Source organism: Ornithodoros turicata, chromosome 3 (genome assembly GCF_037126465.1).
Source record: "Ornithodoros turicata isolate Travis chromosome 3, ASM3712646v1, whole genome shotgun sequence".
NCBI lineage: Eukaryota > Metazoa > Arthropoda > Arachnida > Ixodida > Argasidae > Ornithodoros > Ornithodoros turicata.
Window position 1 is genome coordinate 96252633 of NC_088203.1, and position 13835 is coordinate 96266467.

Genomic DNA, 13835 nt, shown 5'->3' on the forward strand with positions numbered 1-13835 from the left:
AGAAACAGAAAGCGCATGTTGAATTTACCACATTCTATCATAGATTACATTCACATTCCCTACTACAGGTACAGGATACAGGATAAAAAAAAAAGAAAGCGAGAACTCGTGCGAAAATGTGAAAAGTGTCGTCTGGTTGTCAGTTTTATGTCAGCTTAATGCAAGGGGCGGCAGAAGAAAATGGTGGCCTGACTCTTTCTGCTTCCTTCTCACTGTTGTTTCAGATAAGTTGGCATTGTTATGTGTGTAAGCACTGTAAACTCTGTAAATGTTCATGCTTCTGCCGCTATCAGCAAAAGCAGATAAAATGAAGCTGAATGGGAAGGTCCATGTCCTTCTTGCACCACTGCTTAATGGAGAACTAAAGGCTATGGAGGTTATTTGTGTGTCTTGAAATGACAGATATCTCAAATTCTTTTTTTACGTCGGTTTCATTACCATCGTAGCAACGAGTGGATTTTGTAACGGAAGGGACACTGTGACATGCACTTTCTGTTTCTGACAAGAAAATATTACATACATTGACTTGGCGAACTGAGTTTAATTGAGAAAATGCAATTACTTGTGGCTGAAAATAAATCAAAGTGCCCGTAAGTCATGACAAAAGTTCATCAAAGATAAATACAGTTGACCCTATAGTTTTTAGACAAGTACTATAGTTTTTAGGCGAAACGCCTTGCATAATGTTGCCTAAATTGTAGCATCGAAGTAATACCATCTTTTTCTGCACTCAGCTGATTGGAATTAGCGCACAGCGGGTGGCTGCATCAACTGTACGCCTCCTCCACATCTTTCTTAGGAGCTATCCTACGGCGGAAGTAAGTGAAATGGTTGATAATAGTTTATGATTTCAGAGTGTAGTTGTTCACGTAATGAAACTTGTAATACAGATGCATAGCGTAGGAGACTGTAAATGGAGTACTCGAATGCAATACGTATATGTATTATATGCGTATTATGTATTACATATACATATTTTAGAAACTGCACATATTCTCATCTGTTACTGAACACAACTATGAAAGTTGAGAGTACGTTTGCTGGAACATGCAGTGCCCAGAGTACAGTGTTGAACATGGGGTCACAGAAGTTGTCGACTATAGTGACGGAATACTGTACGCAGTGTAAAGCGGGCTTCACGTAGCACCGGAGTGTAATGATGTGCAGCCGACTTGTAGAACGGAGCCAAAAAAAACAAACAATGGCAATAACGTGAAGTGGGCTTCACCTAACTCTTGGGTGCAGTGAGGCGAAGCCCACTTGCAGAATGGCGATAGCGCCACCTCGCTTCAGTACTATTCGAAAAATATTCGAAAATTTGGAATGATGAAAGTAGTTTGCGAATAACATTCTAATAGCATCAGATATCCGATTCGTATTTGAAATTTTGAATTTCATTCAGCTCGTTTCATTTTGGAATCAAGTCAGAAAGGGTTCGGAATCACCCGATCTGTGCAAGACCATCCCATTATAATAGTTAATGTAGTCAAAATTGCAGTTGGATATCAAATGATAATACTACTCAATTCCTGTATATAAGGCTGCATTATTCACAGACACCTGTGCTAAGAATGCACTTAGAGATATGTGCATCTTCAAGAAATGTTTAACTGGCTTAAGTGTGTTGAGGTTGAATGTCGCATGGCCTGACCCACAGAGTTTCTTTTTTTTTTCTCTTTTTCCCGTTGTTTCAGAAGCCGTTTGCAGGAATGTTGGGCTATCGGATGTTGCTGGGTACCCTGCAGAGGTTAGGGGACCCTCATCAGGACACAATGGAGTCGTTGCTGGAATGGGTTCAGTATAGTTTGTGTACTCACTGGGCATCCAAATTTCTCGCATACAACAATACAATTTGTTGTTGTTCCCCTTAGGTTGTTGAAAGGATTCCGCGGGATGATTCTGACAGTGCGCTACGCAATATCACCTTAGCAGTACAACTTGTGCGGTGGGTTCCGACCCTGGAAAGTCCCGAGAAGCAGTTCCTTTTAGCAAACGAAGTGGCTACGCTGGCAGAGAAGGGGTCACGGGCACGTCACACAGCATGTCGTGGAGGCCTTGTCTTGGCAACAATTGCCCCATTAAGTCATATTGGAGATCGGCAACTCTACGGTAAAGCTGCAGGTGAGTAGGTGCCCAGGTTTTTCATTTCTGTTTCTTCGTAGTATCAAGTTTACAAAGCTGCCACAGCTTTTTAAGACTCAATCTGCCAAAGAAAAAAATATGGGACAGTTACGATTGTGTAATGTGAATTTCAGCGGTAGCTGTTGTGTGTTGACACTTCTATGTATGACACTTATAGTATATGCACAACTACTTTAGAGTGACGAGTACTGCCTTGTGATCTGTGAAGTGGGTGGTAATGGGTAGAGCTGGGATTAGTGTGACGAAAATATTACTAAAATCTGGACAAAAATGGGACAGGAAATGCTGGAAAATCGGGACACTTTCTGGGACAACGTACCTACCCGTCTCTGACTATGTCAAAACTGCCTTTATTAACTTTAGATTAAGCTAACTTGTTTTGCATCACCAAAGCCGACCGTCAACAGATAGAAGAAGAAGACCGAAGAAGCGAAGGCTTTTGTCATACAACCACAGCCATTTCCCGATACCTCCCTGTTAACAGCTGCCGCTGTAAAATATGTAACTGTCTACAGCATAGTTCTGAAATGATTTGAGGCACCGCTCTTCATATCTTTGCAGGGCGTCTTTTGAGGTTTCTGGTCAACCTCGGATCATGCTCTGTGACACCACAGGAGCTGAAAGCACTGTTTGCTTTACTGCATGATGGACAAGAACAGGTACCAGGATTAATGTTACTCTTGAGAGATGTAACGCACTGTTTCTTATTCCTTCCAGAATCCGTATGTTCTTCCTGTGACGTATGCCCTAACGTGCATGGTGAAAGGAGACGTGTGGCCACGGGTGTCTCATTTCTTCGACTTTTGTGGGTCAAAGGAGGTAGGTTGTATTGCGGGCCCTCGGGGAAAGTAATTTTTTTTTTTACAATCTCTACGTGCCTCCCTATGGGACTTCTTGAATATTTTTTGCGAGTTTATTATTCATAAAGGTAATTCTTGGATGAAAGTTCAGCGGTTTGTTGTGTTTGTGCAGGGCATAGAGATACCTTCAATCAAGAAATGGCCTGGGTATGGGTTCAGCTTTCACGCCTGGGTTCGCTTTGATGAGTACGCGTGGAAGAAAGAACGCAACAGCCATCGTCGACAATTATACAGGTGTTGTTCAGGTCACTCTAGCAAGTTGCCTCGTTGTATGCTGAATTCAGCTGAATATACTGAATATGCTGTATGCATTGTTTCTTTCAACCTTTGAACAGCGAAGTGCAACTTTTGACATTACAATTTCCAGGTTTCACTTGACCGCTGGATCTGTATTGGAAGCATTCCTCACAGCGCGCGGTGAATTGGTTGTGGCCGTGACTAACAAGAAGGAGCACTTTGCGATTTTGGGAGACCGCATCGACGATGAAGCCTGGGTATGTGGGGAGCAATCGTACGTCTATCAGTTTACGCATGGTTGCTTTGTAGTGAGGCGTAGATCCGCAGCATTTGATTCTCCATGCCTGGACGGTGTCACCATCTAGTATCCTTGCTCTGTTTCAGCACTGTTTGGACATATGCCACAGTCCAGCCCGACATCCCTTTGGCAGTGGCAATCTCAGCGTTTTCGTCGATAGCAAACGGAGAGCAAGTGTGCAGCTAAAGTTACCATCTTTTACTGAGGTTGGTGCTTCACGTTACATGCCTAGCGAGGGCTTTTTATTAGGGCTGTCTAATTATTTTACAGCTTATATTTAGAGCCTGACGTTTTGAGGTTTTACCCGATTCTTCCCTGAATTTGCACCCCGAATAGAAGGTTGCCCTTTTAGGGTGAAACACGATTTTTACCCGGCAAACTGCCCTCACTGCGATGTCTGTAGGAAGGCACTAACTGAATTGTTTCGTAGCAGATGCAGTTACATCACCATTTGTACCAAACCACTACAGTTAGTTTGAGTAACTGAACCCGATTTCTCCCTGAATTTAGCATACTGGAAGTTCTTCCACTCGAATTCGCATGAATTTACTGCACATGTTTATTTATCCGATTTTTACCCCCCAAATTAAAAAAAAAAATTTCCCGAAAACCTCTGGCTCTACTTATATTTCGATCCTGACGTTTTAAGGTTTTACCCGATTCTTGCCCGAATTTGCACCCTGTGTAGAAGGTTACCTCTTAAGGCTGAAACCCGATTTTTACCCGGCAAATTGCAACCCACTGAGACGTCTGTAGGAATGCGCACTAACTTGTTTGGCAGCAAACACAGTTACATCACCATTTGTACAAAACCAGGACAGTTAGTTTGAGTTACCAAGTCCGATTTCTCCCCGAATTTAGCATACTGGAAGTTTTTCCACCCTAATTTGCATGAGTTTAGAGCACATATTTATTTACCTGATTTTTACCCCCAAATTTAGAAAAAAATATTTCCCGAAAACCCCAGGCTCTACTTATATTGTATCAGTTGCGGATAGTTAACAGAGCAGAGTGCATGCTCCTGAATCAGTCCTGGAAGGGTGAACGATGGGCCTGCGGCTGCTCACATAATGACACGAAAATGTCATTATGACCGTACAACCGCAGTACTGAGTTTACAGTGCTGAGTTTACAGTGCTGGACAAGAGTTTACGGAACACACACTGGCGCATTCCTTCCTCGGAGTGACATACTAGCAGCAGAAGGCGCTGTAGGGACTTGCAAACAGTGACGGATTACTCAGTCAAATGTCTAAGTCCGTGCTCTCCCATTCTCTGCTAGCGTGTCACACTGAGGAAGGAATGCGCCGGTGCGTGTTCCGTGAACTTTTGACCAGCGCTGTACAGTAAACATTAGTGTATGAAATCATCATGCTAGCACTTAATTATTTGATATTCGTCTAGTACCGTCAAATTTCTGTATGACAGAGTTCGGGAGACTGGGGGAAAAAAATGTTGTAAACACAACTTCTCTAGATGAAATTTGCAATAATTTCACATTGTATGAACTTTCGTTGATACGCACCTCATGTAAACTACAATATACGGAGGCAGAATCACAAAATAACATGGTATATTGCAAACCATAGCAAAATTTATAACGACTGCATAACGAACTAATGAAAGAGTCTATATCAGACACTAAGTGGATGGATGTGGATCCCATTTGAAGCCTCAAAAACTGGTCTTTTTGTCAAAAAGGGCATTTGTTCTAAAGAAGTTTGGCCGGGCTCTACATTCCTGCTATTTGCACAGTCCTATGCCCGGAAAAGACGTTGCACTCATGCTAGATATGTAATCACAGTTCTGTCGCTGCCACGTGGGTCTGGGTAATCGAGGAGACCAGTCTCCGTGCGCTGGAGGGGATTCGACAGCAAACGGTGATAACACAGCCACGCCTTCTGGAAAAGAAACCCGTGGGTCTGGCCGCGCTCTTGGACAGTTACTGACCTGGGGAGGTGCAGAGCGGCTCCTGTCATTTGCACCGTCTGCTGCAGTGCAGTTACGAGGTTCCTCTGCACCTGACCCGGCTGTCATTGCGACACCGACTCAGGAGGTTCAACAGGTGGGGGATCGTCTTTGTAGGCTACTGTGTGGCCACCAGAATGCTTTGCTCGAGCTTTTGTTCTCTGTGCCTCTCTTCCAGGTGTGGGGGTGTCCGGAGGCCATGGGCGGTCAGGTGGCCACACTGTGTATATTTTCAGAATCACTTAACCCGGGTCAAGTGAAGAAGCTTTACAATGAAGGTTTGTATAAACCGAATTCCCTTATTTCTTGTTAGTTAAAAGCTTTATTTATTATTTATTTAAACTCCCCGTTCATCGTCTCAAAATAAAGTTCTTGTTGTTTCTTATTGGTGACCAACAAACCTGTGTCAACATCCTCACGTTTTGAACCCTTGTCATGAAGCTCCAAACAGGATGGTGTTGCTACGAAAAAAAATTTATTTAAATTTATCCTCAATAGACGAGGGGCCCAGTGATGTGGCACGTGTTTCCAAACTATTTCGTTTTGTCACTTCGTTGCAGGACCTAATAGCAGCACACTGTTTCAAGATGAAAGTGACCTAGAGTTGGCTGACTTGACTTCAAAACTGGTAGTGTTCTATGATGCCAAGGTAATCTGCAGTGACACTTCGAGCTGCTTCCTACTAGTCAATTTACGAGTCTAACTAATGCTCGTAAAATTCATTGTAGGCCTCTACAGAAGAAGCATGCACAAACTTGGCTCCCTCCGGTCAATATGATGGGCACGTCCAGGGTCGAATCTGGCACAGCCTAAATGCAAAGGTTTGTTCCACTTTCACTTGATTGCTAAATCTCCTTCGGCATCAAAGCGATCACTGACGCCTGACTTTTCTTCTATGCAGGATTCCCTCAGTGTGATTGGTGGATTTCCGGTGCTCTATCCTTTGCTAGAAAACGCTTGGAAGTCCGTCACCCCTAGCTTATTGGCAGATCTTGAATCATCACTTCTGCTGAAAAGTTCCATGCCCGACACACCCAGTAACGGTGTCGCAGCAGGGAACTTTTCCTCCCCTGGTAGCTCAATTTTTCATTTTTTGAGATGTCTTATGCGTGTTTATTTTATTATATGAATGCTATTTTTTAGCAACAGACTGGAAGCTGGCTCAGAACCAGGTGGCAACAGTACTGATGGTAATTCAATATCTGATGCAAGGCTGCCCAGAAAACCAGCTGAGGTTGCTCTTGCGTTCAGGGCTGCCAACTCTGGGTGTTCTACTTCAAAAGGTTAGTAAGTGTTTGAAAAAATTAATTAATTGTCAAGTGCCTATGCATACCACAGTTTGAAGATTTTTAACTGCGCACGTTCTCAATATTTCTTCTTCTTCTAAAGGCTCCTAGCCAATGCATCGATGTCAATGTGTTAATGGCTGCCCAATTGCTGGTGGAGAGGGCAGCACTGACCGACCACTCTGCTGACCTCCTGGAAGCTGTCTGCAAACACATCCTTTTTGACTTTCGCATTTGGAGCCGTGGCAGTTTTGCTGTTCGTATAGGTAATCTAGCACTTCTAATTTTGAACATTTTACATCCTGAGAGTTAAGTTCTTTTTGTTCTGTACTGTAGACTTACCGTCATACCTTTGCAGGCCATATTCAGTACATAAGCACAATCATTAAAGAAGATAGGAAATACTACAGAAAGAAGTATGGACCACAGTTCCTTCTGGATGCTACACAGATGTTCTATAGGTGTGCATTCTTTCTTTCTTGTAACTTGTATTTGATGTAGTATGTCGTGTGTTGCTTGATTTTGTAACATGGACAATTGCCTCTCCTTTTGCCCCTCCTTTTGCTCTTCTTGCAGTGCCTGTGGTGGGTCAGAGGAGGAGGATATGAAGATGATCCGCAAGTCTGTGTTGTCTCTCGTCAAGTTCTACATGTCTCGTGATGTGAACGTCCAGGATATAACTGCCTTAGTATCTTACATTCTCTCGCAGAAGAAGGAGGAGCTGGTGAGTGCAGCATTATACATGCTGAACGTTATTACAGCTTTTATATCTGCTCTTCGTTACTTGGTTGCTCGTAACTGTAATCATGGAAACAATCCTCGTGGTGCAACTGTAGTTACACAAGTGTGTTTTCAGTTGTTGTTTTTTTCTCTCTGTTTTTGTTTTCAAAAATTTGGGGTGGAGGAGGTGGCAAAAATCTGGTTTTATTTGAGGAAATGTAAAATTGTGATCAGCTGAATATGCGGTCCTTTGTGTACTTCAGTGTCCATATCAGTGGTCGATTTTGCATTTTGGCAAGTTCCTTTTTGGGGTATTTCGGCTTTTACCCGATTTTCTAAGATGTTTAAGATGTTTTTAAGATGTCAACCAAAATGCTGCGTTCACTCTGTGTATTCGGGTGCCTTGTGAATAACGGAACCGACATTCACAACAAATGACTCTGTGAGTACGCACCGCTGCAGTATCTTGCTCGTTATAATATGTTATCACTCAAAATCACCTGTGTTGGAGGCTTTTTCACTTGTAATAAGGGTGTTTATCAAGTTATCTGGAGTTCCTTTTTTTTTCTTTTTGAGAGGCTACGGAAATGTTCACATTGGATGCCGTCCATATGCCGTTGTAGGTCCGTGTTACTTCCCGCTGAGAAAAGCTCGGCGTTCTGCCGCTCGCAAAATGCCTCACGCGGTTGGGCCTTAAGTGACGACGATGCAAATCGGGGGTAAAAACGGGTTCTACTGGGTTTCATCCTAAAACACAATGCATACATTCATTCATAGCTCATTCATAGATAGCATGCATTCTTACTGTCTCCTGTGAAGAATAGCTGGTATGATGGGAGTACCATTGCACCAAGTTCTGTGGTTGTGAATACGATTCATATATTTCTTTTAAATGTCATTTAGTAAATTGATAGTGAATGAAGCTTTATTGTGTCTTACCTCATAGATTTGTGAAGCCCTTGAGCTCTTGCTTCAGCTGCTGGAAAGCCCCACTTCTCGTGACCAGCTAGTGCTCCTGCTGTATGAGCCTAACTGTGCAGAACTCTTCTACTGCCTCCTCCTGAACCAGGACCTCAGTAATGAAGCAAAAGTTACAGTTATCAAGGTGAATTTCCGATACAGGGTGTTTATTTTATCATTTCTAATTAACACATTTTTAGTCATCTTGTATTGCATACTTCCTTCGAGAGTATGTCTGCCTGGCTGTATAACTCAATTGCAAAAATGACATCTGTGCTGCCCTCATAGCTTTGTATAAAAAAATCTGTAAAGGATAAAAATAAGCACCCCATTTTTTTATTATAGTTAAACAGTCATGTAGTGAAGTAAAAAAAAATGTTAAAGAAACTTTGTTGTACCAATTTTTTTTTTTTCATTGAGTATGTGTGATTTCGTGTAGGAAAATACTGTTCACTGTCCAGTATTATTCGAAAATGCCAAAAGGAGGAACTTCTCAAACATTCAGAACAGCGCTTAATGCATCTGACATACTATTACGCTAAAAAACTACTAACAAAGTAGTCTGTCACTTTAGTCTGTGTGCAGTACGTAGCTTCTCCTGCAGAGACAGGAACCTGCCATTATTGTAACGCACTCAAACAGGCTCCCTTTTTTAAACCGAGCCCTGTCTCCACTTTGCATATATTGCAGGCTATTAGCGCACCACAGTTTCTGGAAGCTGTCCGCTTCCAAACGATTACCTTCTGGACTGATGTCGCTGCAATAGAAACAGTTACTACTTCTCCACATTTGGCAGTACGAGGAATTGGCTTTTACGGTTTTACGTCTTCGTCACAGGATCTTGTTACATCGATTATATGGATAAAGAAAAGCCTTTACATTGAAACAAAATATTACATACGTTTGAATTGGAGAAAAATCTGGGAAGCTGGGTACCTTGTTATGTCACAAAATCTACGTCTGTTAAATTTATGTTTATTATGCTTGATCCGCGTGGTATACCAAAGCGATGTGAGGGACACAATGGGGAGAAGAGAACGTGGGAAAGTAAATAAATGTTCTCTTCCGGTAACATCAAGTCCTACTGGTTCCTGTTTGTGATGATGTGGGGAATGAAATAATGAGCCCTTTCACAATAAGGATCGAAGACCTATGGTGTCCAAAAAGGTGAAAAGAACTTTGAGGGCACAGTGTTGGTGGGCTGGATTTGGCCAGGGACCAAGCAATTTTGAGAGAGAGAGAGAGGGTGCGAGAGTCCAGCTGATTAAGAGACCTAGAGCAATGTGGCAGAGTATTGCCCCTGGCGATGAAGCTCCCCATTTATCATCTCGCAATAAAGTTGTTGTTGTTTGTGAGATGTTGGTGCTGTTGCTGTTGTACCAATTTAATCTTCATTTTCTTGCTTTTTTTTTTCCAGTTACTTTGTGCATTGCTCAAGTCCGAGAAAGTGTACGAGAAGTCTAAGGTTCGCCTGCGACTCTGGGATGTGGGATTTGCTGCACTGACTTCCCTCCTGCCTCCACCAGGAGATACATCGACTCAAGTTCTCAAAGAGCTTGTAGACCTTGTGCTCACAACAGGTGTGTGTGCTTTCCCCACGGAGCAAAAGTGGAACCACGTTTTTGTGATCAGTTTTGCCGAATTTTTGTTCGAAATTCATGTTACACTATGCATGTTTGTCCAAGCAGGAATCGTGTCATGCAATGCATACACATTGCACCTGTTCTGTTAGGAACTCACCAGCTCTGCACGAGGCAGTGTTTGTAGCTCTCTTCTTAGAGCTAATGCCATGCCCTGCATAATGCCACTTGTTTCGTTCCATGTGTTCTGCTGTGCTTGAACTCAATTTGTCTTTCTTTGTGCAATAAAAAACCTTCTTTTATTTCTTTGCAGATACTATGCAAAGTCTGGATGCATTTCTTTCCCTTCTGAGCTTCATGCGCCTTGCTGATGTAGAAGCAAAGCTTTATGCCATACAGAGGGTACTTGTGCTCGTAGTATGAAGAGAGCGACGTTTTAAAAAATGCATGCATCTCTTTCTAGTTGTTGAAGGTACTGGATTCCCAACCAGTGGCAGTGGTACGTTTGGCACAACTGACCGGCTGGCAGGAATGTTTGCTCGGACTTCTCGTACAAAGACCCATGACGGAGCGAGTTCCACCCCAAGAACCTTTCACATCGAACTCTCATTCGCCGAGCGGCTCTGCGGGGGACACTGGTGTGTGAGACCCACGAGAGATGCTTCTTTCTAAAGTCGATTATCATCATCAGTCTACACGTTTCCATAGGAGCTGTTGCTGTCGTCTGTTACGGTAGTCATACGTCCGCTTCTGCGTGTATGGTGGGCTAGCATACTGCATGGTCAAAATTCAAATTTTCAGTGTCCAATCATGATGTACATGTCGCGGGCCGATGAGTGGCTCCCCCCGGCGGATGGGCTCCTCGTAGGGGTTGCTGATTATGGCATGGTCGCTGTAATCTTGTAGGTTGTGGTGAGACCTAGTTTAGCTGGATCGGTGTTTATTGAGAAGCTCTGTGGTTCAAAAATGGCACTACAGCTTTCAGGGACCACGCGTGTCTGTGTAGTCTGATGAGTAGTTTCAAAAGCTTATGTGGTGTCCCCGACGCGTAGCTGTATGCTGAGACTTGCGAAATACTGTAGGATCGGGGCAAAGCCCAGAAGCTGGGGACGCTATGCCACTGCGGAGACGACTATCACGACGTGCACTGGTTGCTCAGCAGTCTCTGGAAGATCTTCTACGACCAAGTTCACCCCGTGCTTCTATGTTGCTCTCTCAGCTGCGAGACCACGTCATGGACTCCGAGATAGCACATTTACTGACAAGGTGGGCTTCCATTAAAGATCTGACACAGTGGGTTGCCACAGACCTTTCTGTGAGCTTTAATGCAGTCCCGATAGGTCTCTGATTGCTTATCAAAGTGATGTCTTTGATCGAAGTGGCCGATCCCGTTCGAGCAGCTACAGCTCAAGTCGTGAGGATATTGCCAACATGGGAGAGTCACCACAGTCACTTAGGTGTTCATCTGCTTTGGCTCTTTCTTCAGGGTGAGTGCTAGTTTTCACAGTGAACCTTGTGCCAATGCACTATAAAAACTTGAGTCCATCATCATCATCATCGTCATCATCATCATCATCATCATCATCAGTGATCCTTGTGGTGTGTAAATGGAGCCCTGTGTTTTCGGGTTTTATGTTGTTTGAAACGGACCCAGCGCGGTATCGGGAGGCCTGCCGGTGCCAAAAGGAAGCTACTTCCACCCCTCCGAGTGTGTTTGTCCGAAAAAGTGTTTGTGGAACAGCGCTGCGAAGATGCAGCACGAAGTGGTTCTAGAAAACCCTCTCGAAATGCCGCGCGACTGCTGCCTCGCTGTCTTGGAGCATGTGGCGCTTCCTCAAGAGACGCATGTGTGAATGATCCTTAAGAACAGTCTCTGCTGTACCTGTACTTTTTATTGTGCCTCTCATGTCATGTATGGATTTACGGTTACCTTATGGCTTATCTTTTGCCCCGTTATCTGTTCAGCCAACAGAGCAACGGAACGGTGGAAAACTTGAAGGGGGAACCAAGCGGTGGCACAAAGGAACTACTCGACTGTGTGGTAGAAGCTACATTCCGTTTATCATGGAGGGGCATTGAGGGCTCATCTCGACAAGCTTGGTTGGTGAGTGGAGCCATATTTGCGTTTAATTTTCTGCGATTATTACGATGGAGGACAGATATAGACCCTTGTGCTTTCAGGTTTTATGTCTCTTGAAAATCTGGGGCGAAAATCTGGTTTTATTTCAGGAGATCCTAAGGCACAAGGCCCTAAGAATGAATGTGCATTGTGTCTTATGGAAAGCCTTCAATTGGAAATTGTATCAGAACAACCTAAACCTGAAATTATATACCTGAGTATATATCACTGTCATAAAGTTTAACAGGAAAGATGCAATGAAGCCTAATGAAATTTGATCTTTTATACTTACATTTCAGCCCAGCTCTCAACACACAGATTTTTGTGCTCAATATATTAGTCTTGAGTTCAGTGTAGCTTCGAACATTTGCAATCTCAGTATATAGATCTCATCAGTATCTGCAACTCTAGGGTCTCTGCTCCTCTCATATTCTGAGCTTTCTGTAAAATGTGTCATTTGAATGGGCTCTCTGTTGGTAGTAGGTGAGACTTTGCCTTGCCAATCTCCCACACACTCCAACGTACAGCTTGCAAGGCCTAGCATGTAGTTCACTGATGTAACTACCTTGTATAGGTACTGGTGGCTGTAGGGTTCACCGTGACTGGTGCTAGAAAAAGTTTATCAAATATTCTCTTCCTCCCCTTCTGCTGCCGTAATCGAGAGCTATGTGATGACTTATACATGTCTGAAAGTACCCAACTTTCCATTTAGGAAAGGGGGCAACTTCTGGTATGCATCAACAAGCTAGCACTTTGCAACGAGCTTTTCTTTTCACACTTGGAGATAAAACGTCAGCTCTTTGAGAAGTTGCTTGAAGCCTGCTGTGCAGATATCCAAGATGCTGGTGAGAGATATCACTATTGAGTTCTTTACATGTTAAAACAGAGTGGCTGTTTTGTTGATCCGCGTCAAACCATCATTCTCGTTAGCGCAAGTGAATGCTACTCTGACAGAAAATGCCTCGGAGCTGGTGAAAGTGTTCTTCGACTTTGTCTGCTCTGAAAACACGGATGATGACCGAAGGTTAAGCGTAAAGGTCAGTGTTACTTTTAGGTTAACTTAAGTTCTTGAGCATCATAGCTGAGCTTCATCCACTGAGCCAACTTTGTCTGTAGCTACTGGAAAATGTATTGGGCCTGATGGACACCCTCCTCGTGTTTGCCGAGTCGCCGGTCGATGAAGGCTGGGAAGAGATGGCCCAGATGGCGCTCAGCATTATTCTAGTTTGCGCTACAAGTAAAAAGATTGAGGTAGGAACTAGCGCCATAGTCGTATTCAACCTACCACCTACTAGATTATAGCGAATATGTCACATTTGGAAACTCCTATGCAGGCCCTGTCCGCGCTATCCGTTAGGGTCATGAACGCGTCAGGCCACAATATCTCCATCATGATTGAATAATGGAAATTTGAATTTTGAACCTGAAGAAGCGGACGTTCGACCATAGCAGACGACAGCAACAGTTCCCACGAAAACTCGTAGAATGATGATGATAATTAATTTACAACTTTAGCAAGAATGCATCTCCCGTGAGACGTGCACGGCTTGTACAAAAATCCTAAGGTAAGCTGAATTACAAGGTACTACAGCAGTTGAGGAAGCAATAAACTGGCCGATACATGGCGCCACCGCTGGCCTCCAAATGCGGCGCTGGGAAGGGGTGC

General features: G+C 43.6%; 1 protein-coding gene across 1 annotated transcript in view; it reads left to right on the forward strand.

Annotated features, from left to right (window-relative positions):
- LOC135388900 (neurobeachin-like protein 1) overlaps positions 1 to 13835 on the forward strand; it is a 38352-nt gene that overhangs the window by 6009 nt on the left and 18508 nt on the right. The window contains exons 11-37 of the mRNA XM_064618774.1: positions 735 to 818; positions 1695 to 1793; positions 1872 to 2121; positions 2704 to 2801; positions 2860 to 2961; positions 3115 to 3236; positions 3370 to 3496; positions 3624 to 3743; positions 5341 to 5601; positions 5683 to 5782; positions 6065 to 6153; positions 6233 to 6325; positions 6406 to 6577; positions 6648 to 6787; positions 6894 to 7056; positions 7149 to 7251; positions 7367 to 7514; positions 8457 to 8615; positions 9888 to 10050; positions 10364 to 10452; positions 10514 to 10688; positions 11133 to 11316; positions 11430 to 11537; positions 12016 to 12154; positions 12882 to 13014; positions 13100 to 13206; positions 13286 to 13420. Coding sequence (XP_064474844.1) covers positions 735 to 818; positions 1695 to 1793; positions 1872 to 2121; positions 2704 to 2801; positions 2860 to 2961; positions 3115 to 3236; positions 3370 to 3496; positions 3624 to 3743; positions 5341 to 5601; positions 5683 to 5782; positions 6065 to 6153; positions 6233 to 6325; positions 6406 to 6577; positions 6648 to 6787; positions 6894 to 7056; positions 7149 to 7251; positions 7367 to 7514; positions 8457 to 8615; positions 9888 to 10050; positions 10364 to 10452; positions 10514 to 10688; positions 11133 to 11316; positions 11430 to 11537; positions 12016 to 12154; positions 12882 to 13014; positions 13100 to 13206; positions 13286 to 13420 — 3663 coding nt within the window. The remainder of the gene's footprint in view (positions 1 to 734; positions 819 to 1694; positions 1794 to 1871; positions 2122 to 2703; positions 2802 to 2859; positions 2962 to 3114; positions 3237 to 3369; positions 3497 to 3623; positions 3744 to 5340; positions 5602 to 5682; positions 5783 to 6064; positions 6154 to 6232; positions 6326 to 6405; positions 6578 to 6647; positions 6788 to 6893; positions 7057 to 7148; positions 7252 to 7366; positions 7515 to 8456; positions 8616 to 9887; positions 10051 to 10363; positions 10453 to 10513; positions 10689 to 11132; positions 11317 to 11429; positions 11538 to 12015; positions 12155 to 12881; positions 13015 to 13099; positions 13207 to 13285; positions 13421 to 13835) is intronic.